The sequence below is a fragment of the Pundamilia nyererei genome, unplaced genomic scaffold (assembly GCF_000239375.1).
Source record: "Pundamilia nyererei isolate P.nyererei 1_Seehausen unplaced genomic scaffold, PunNye1.0 scaffold00038, whole genome shotgun sequence".
NCBI classification, from domain to species: domain Eukaryota; kingdom Metazoa; phylum Chordata; class Actinopteri; order Cichliformes; family Cichlidae; genus Pundamilia; species Pundamilia nyererei.
In genome coordinates, this window is record NW_005187439.1 from 293,055 (window position 1) to 299,601 (window position 6,547).

At 46.5% G+C, this 6,547-nt stretch overlaps 1 protein-coding gene across 1 annotated transcript; it reads left to right on the forward strand.

The window, feature by feature from the left end:
- The first annotated feature begins 989 nt into the window (after positions 1-989).
- Positions 990-3,955, forward strand: dmrt3a (doublesex and mab-3 related transcription factor 3a). Its single transcript, XM_013910211.1, has 2 exons — positions 990-1,491; positions 2,657-3,955. The coding sequence occupies exons 1-2, from the start codon at positions 1,092-1,094 to the stop codon at positions 3,667-3,669; spliced, it is 1,413 nt and encodes a 470-aa protein (XP_013765665.1). The 5' UTR covers positions 990-1,091; the 3' UTR covers positions 3,670-3,955.
- Positions 3,956-6,547: the final 2,592 nt, after the last annotated feature.

Sequence of the window (6,547 nt, forward strand, 5' to 3'; positions counted from 1 at the left end):
GCACTAATATTGCAGTAATGTTGCACTAATATTGCAGTAAAATTGCACTAATATCACACTGATATTGCACTAATATTGCACTAATATTGCAGTAAAGTTGCAGTAAAGTTGCAGTAATATTGCAGTAATATCACACTAATATCACACTGATATTGCAGTAATATTGCACTAATATTGCAGTAATATTGCAGTAATATTGCAGTAAAGTTGCACTAATATTGCAGTAATGTTGCAGTAATATTGCAGTAATATCGCACTAATGCTGTAGTCATTTTGCACTAATATTGGAATAATCTTGTAGTAATATTGCAGTAATATTGCAGTAATATTGCAGTAATATTGCACTAATATTGCAGTAATATCACACTAATATTGCACTAATATTGCAATAATGTTGCAGTAATATTGCAGTAATATCACACTAATATTGCAGTAATATTGCACTAATATTGCAGTAATATTGCACTAATATTGCAGTAAAGTTGCAGTAATATTGGAATAATCTTGTAGTAATATTGCACTAATATTGCAGTAATGTTGCAGTAATATCGCACTAATGCTGTAGTCATTTTGCACTAATATTGGAATAATCTTGTAGTAATATTGCAATAATGTTGCAGTAATAGTGCAGTAATATCACACTAATATTGCAGTAATATTGCAGTAATGTTGCAGTAATATTGCAGTAAAGTTGCAGTAATATTGGAATAATCTTGTAGTACTATTGCAGTAATGTTGTACTTCATTGATAAATCTCTAACACGGGGTTTCATTTCGGGTCCCGGGTCACGTGTTCGCCTCCAGCAGCGTGTCCGGTGCTTCGGGAGGTCGTTGCTGTTATCTGATCCTCGCAGGCGCTTTGACGCGTTTGGTTACTGCTCGTCTCCACAATAGCGTGTCAGGCTGATGCGTATCAGTGCTGTCAGCTGAGGAAAGGTGGATCCTCCACAACAAGCCCACACCTCTCATCCTCCTCCTGTCATGCGTGCAGCACAGCAGCTCCATCCACCTCCACCTCTCTGACTGCTGCTGCGGCCGACGGCGACTCTCGCGCCCGCGTCCACGCTGGAAAACACGCTGAGTCCGACGCAATGAACGGTTATGGGTCTCCGTACCTCTACATGGGGGCTCCGGTGTCACAGCCTCGGGCCCCCCTCCAGAGGACCCCCAAGTGCGCGCGCTGCCGGAACCACGGCGTGCTGTCTTGGCTCAAGGGTCACAAGCGCTACTGCCGGTTCAAAGACTGCACCTGCGAGAAGTGCATCCTCATCATCGAGCGGCAGCGCGTCATGGCGGCGCAGGTGGCGCTCCGGAGGCAGCAGGCAAACGAGAGCCTGGAGAGCCTCATCCCGGAGTCCCTCAGAGTGCTGCCCGGCATTGGCTTAGCCGGGGCCGGCGAGGGGAATCAGCCAGCCCCGCCGAGGACCGAGGAGCTGGAGCTGAGGTGGAGCAGCACGGAGCCGGGGCAGCCCGGAGCACCGCTGTGCTCAGGTAGGAGAGCAGGGGGGAGATATTTGACTCTCTAAACAATTATTGTTTGTCTGGAATGAAGAAGAAAAAAACCCTCGAAATTATGGGATGTTTTTTTAATAAGAATATCTTTAAAGGCCTGAAACTCACAGTATAAACATTGTGACTTTATTTAAAACCGTTTTCAGGTCAAACAAAAACGGATGTGAAACAATATAAAAGCTGAAATGATCATTTCAACGCTGCTCGCCGGTCTGACTGCACTGATAATGACACATTTAGCTGAAGTGATCGATACACATCACTCCGATTTCTGTGAAATAATCACGCGAATACGAGGTTTCACTTTGCGAGTCAGGAAACTGATGAAGAGATGAGCTGCTTCAGGAAAGAGACGTTTAATAAAACTGAAGCGAAATCAAACAAAGACGTGTTGACATTTTTAAAACAATATGAATTAATTCAGTTTTTAACATTTGTTTAAATAATGATGCATATAGAATTATTACAGACGTTTCTTCTGCTGCTGAACTTTTAATAATGTTCTTCTATTTCACGCAGAAATTTTATTTTCTATATAAATATAGAAACTATATAATTTATATAAAATAAAATGTGCTTAGTTCTCGCTGACCTGCGTGGAAATGATTTCTGTGAGAACCATTAAGGAATAATTACTTTCCATCCACCTGACCGAATCACCTTTATTGCTCCTGACACTTTAAGCACGGATTCGGACACGCGCGCTTTCATTTCCTGCGTGACTGTAAAAGATTACAGTAATCAGCGGCGGACAGGCCCGATCGAATATAATCGCCATATTTCTCACAGGAGGTCAGCTTCGGATGAAATGTTGCCGAGCAACAGGCCATGTGTTTGCAAACTGCGGTCAAAGATCCCACGGCGCGCGCACTCAGCACTCTGCGTTAACAGCTTCTGTGAGGAGGCTCAGATAAATCCTCACACGTCTGCGTGTAGCGGACAAGTCGTGACACGCGATTAATGGCATGTTGCTTTTCCTCGTGGGGAGCGTGGAGGTGTTTGCACTGTGAGGCGGGTGAGGAGTTCGCACTAACCGCCTGTGAGCTCACAGGCTTAGGGGTGTGCTTAAAGTTTTCTGTGGATGCTGACACTCTTTCGTGATTTTGTGCTTACGCCGATAAAGTTGTGACTCTCTGACCCGCAGAGTCCACGGAGGACGGCGCAGACGAGGTTTCAGCAGGAGAGAACGGAGAGAGCTCCAGCGAGAAGGAGCAGGACGCGGTCAGCTCACCGGAGGCCTCCAAACCGAACTGCTACACCCCCGAGCCTCCGGGGACCCCCTCCCTGCCAGAGGAGAGCCGCTACGGCCTCCCTAAAGCCGGAAGCGCCGAGAAGGAGGCCAAAGCCGAGAGTCCGCAGAAGTATCCGGCCAGCCCCGCGGAGCAGGGCGTGCTGATCGAGGGCCTCGGCGGCTCAATCACGCTGCCCCTCAGCCTCCGGGCCAACCGGCCCCCGCTCGAGGTGCTCAAGAAGATCTTCCCCGCCCACAAGCCTCCGGTCCTGGAGCTCATCCTGCGGGGCTGTGGGGGCGACCTGGTGGGGGCCATCGAGGTGCTGCTGTCTAGTCGGAATCCTGACGCCAGCGCGCCACCGCACGCGGACGCGCACGCGGACGCGCTGGTGCTGCCCTCCAACGGACACCTGTTCGAGCCCGGCCTGGGCTCCTACCACCCGGCGTCCTCCTCCGCCAAGTGGTCCGTGGGCTCCGCCTTCCGGGTCCCGGACTCGCTGCGCTTCACCTCCGACTCCGCCGCGGGGGTGGTGTCCACGGGCGCGCTGGGGGTCCCCCTGCAGCATCCGTCCTTCCCGCAGCCCACGCGCTACCCGCTTATGCTGCGCAGCTCTCTGACGCGCAGCCACGCGGGCCCCTTCGTGCACAACGACGTGACTCTGTGGAACTCCGTGGCCCTGCAGCAGCAGTACCAGCTGCGCTCCGCGGCGCAGTACGTGTCCCCGTTCCCCCCTGGCGCCCCCGGCGGGCCCGGGCTGTTCCGAGGCTCAACCCTCCTCCCCTCCAGGCCCTCCGAGGAGCCGCGCGTGGGCATTCAGGAGGAGGGGTGCCCGCTGGGGCCCAAGCCGGGCCTCTACTCCCCGGATGAGGAGTACGAGGAGCGCTCAGATTCGGCAGACTCCCGCATCCTGAACTCCTCCAGCTGAACAGGAGACTGAGGAACATGTGTCACCGTGACAGGACGTGTGCGTGGACGGCGTGGACTGTCCTGTCTGAGCTGAGCCGTGGGAGCAATCACTCCGATGAACCTCAAACATCAGCCTCGCGCTTCCCACACTGGACTCGACCAAAGCGGGTGAATGTAACAGACTCATTATTCTGAAAGCGTCTCAGCTGTTTCCTGTAAGCATGTGTAGTACTGTGAAATCTGCCGTGTCCGGATCACGGCTGCATGTCGAGTAATGCCAAATAAATGTGAGTAGTCCAAACGGATAAAGGCTGTTTTCTTGCGTGTCGGCCACACACACTCAGTCACGATTACACGAGACTACAACATGTCTGCCCACAGTCCGGCTTCACATCCACACATAAAACACGCGTGACACCAAAGGATAATAAGAAATAATAGAAGCAAAATATGGAAGCATCCCCGATAATGATTTTGTTTTATGGAGCAGCAGTAATAATAAAACCTTAATTTAATCTGGAAACATTTAATATGTTTATGAGTGTGCTGTGGGCCTGATCTCTGTCACCCGTGGCACCGTCAGCGCACTCCTCACAGACACGTGATGTTGTTTTTGTATGAAATGTTTTCATATCACCTGTAAAAGCCGAGCAGAAGGATCTGAAATCAGCTTTAAAAAATCCGATTGTCCTTTAATTTCTTCTAAAGAAAATAATGAATAATCTCAGTTCGATGCATCAAAACACGAGATTATAAATATGATATTCATGTTATTAAAATGATTAAAGCCTCGTGAAACCCACTGTTTAGATATTTGGTGTCATGTCGAAGATGTTTCTGTAAAAGTGAAAAACAAACACTGATCGTCATCAGACAGTGACGTCAGTCAGGCTGTCAGTGCTTTAAAAATCTCCAACGCAATAATAAGAGCACGTGTCTCCCTCAGTGCTCGTGTATTTAAACCTGTGACGTGTTGACGATCTGCGCAGCTGCAGACCAATCACATGCTCCAGCTTTTAAACTTCCGCTTGTTCAGACGCTCCAAAGGTGACAAATTCCAACGAGAGAAGAACCAGGTAAGACGAAACATCCGGATTAAGCAGCTGCGGCGGATTAAAATAAACATACGTGACTTTCTAGTTACAACAGAGAAGTGACAGTGCTGTGAATAATCTGTGGATCAAAATTATCCACGCGCGAGGGGGGCAAATAGTTTTTACTCACAGAAATACACAAATGAATATCCGCTAGTCCACGCTTCCTTCGCTCAGCGCGCGGCCCCTCACGTTAAACCTGTCACGTGCTGCCATCTCGTGGTGTCCTTTGCACATAAACCACAAACAGGCGCCGGAGACTCTCGTGACGTGGATAATGACGATTTTCAAAACAGTAGATGTAACGAAGACGAGTGATGTGAGAAATGAAAGCCACAGAATCCCCGACAGTGTGGGCAGGAAAGAGGAAGGACACGCCCGGAAGCTGACCTGCCTTGCTCATGGACAGCTCGGCAACTGTTTCTGCGCTTTGTGACAGCGCAGTGATATTTCCTCGTGTGCTGCTCGCCGCTGTTTTTACTGCACTACAGTCACCTGACAGCTGCTGCTTTACTAATTAAAATGTGGATGCAAAACACGAGAGAAGCGTCAGAGTGATCTTATACACGCGGAAAGACACGTGAAATTATCAATAAAATAATCTGTTTGTCTGTTTGTCTGTTATCCCAAAAAAATGTCCAAAATATCTTTAAGACTGATGCCATCTTATTATTGAGTGGTTTAAGAATCCGATTCATTGACCAATATTATTATTTTGTCTTTCAGACTCATGAAACAAACAGATTTCCTAACATTCATGTGCAGTCACATATTTATGAGGCTTTGCTGACATAATATAATGATGCCATTTAAAAATAATCTTTGTTTTATTGATTAATTCTTTGCAATATATGGATTCAGACTCAGGTGTGCTGCCAACAGGGAAGCTGCAGAGCGCCCTCTGGTGGACAAACCGCAAAATAACAAGCTTTTATTTTCTTCTGCCAGTTCTTTGTTATTATTATTATTATTATTATTATTATTATTATTATTATTATTATTATTATTGTTGTTGTTGTTGTTGTTGTTGTTGTTGTTGTTGTTGTTGTTGTTGTTGTTGCTGTTGTTGTTGTTGTTGTTGCTTTTACTGGACATTATATGTACCACACTGATGTTGACAAATAGGAGCCCTGGCCTCAGCCCTGCATCTTCAGCACATAAACATTTATTCCATTAAGTGATTAATTTAACAAATATTTTCTTTAAAAAAACTACTTTAAAATAGTAACATGTGACTCATTAACAGATTTTATACCTAATATTTAATGAGAACACTTTTAACATCAACTTAATTTTGTACTTAGTTTCTTTCTTTCTTTCTTTCTTTTTTCTTCTTCCGTTTTTTTTTGGACTCCTGGAAGGAAGAAATGTGGAAACTGAATTATAAATACAAAAAAACAAAAAAGATAATCCATCTAATTTTCAGACAGCCACTCTTCATTCATTTTCATGAAATCTGGCTCTTTTAAACCGGAATCAATTTTGTCACTGCTCTGACCTTTGACCGTTCTAATAGCAAGAAATATGTAATGTTACGGGTTTGGCTTTAACCAAGTCATACTGCTCAGTCTCCTTTACAGTAAGCTGTTGAAAGACTCAGTGAAATGCATTAACGGTGCTGTGCTCACATTATGAAATGATTCAGCGTGTTTGGATGTGGAGCCAACACACGTATGTCATCATATTCCCGGTAAAACTGACCTTTCTCAATGTCACAACATCCGATCTGACAGGCTGTGTGTGTGTGTGTGTGTGTGTGTGTGTGTGTGTGTGTGTGTGTGTGTGTGTGTGTGTGTGTGTGTG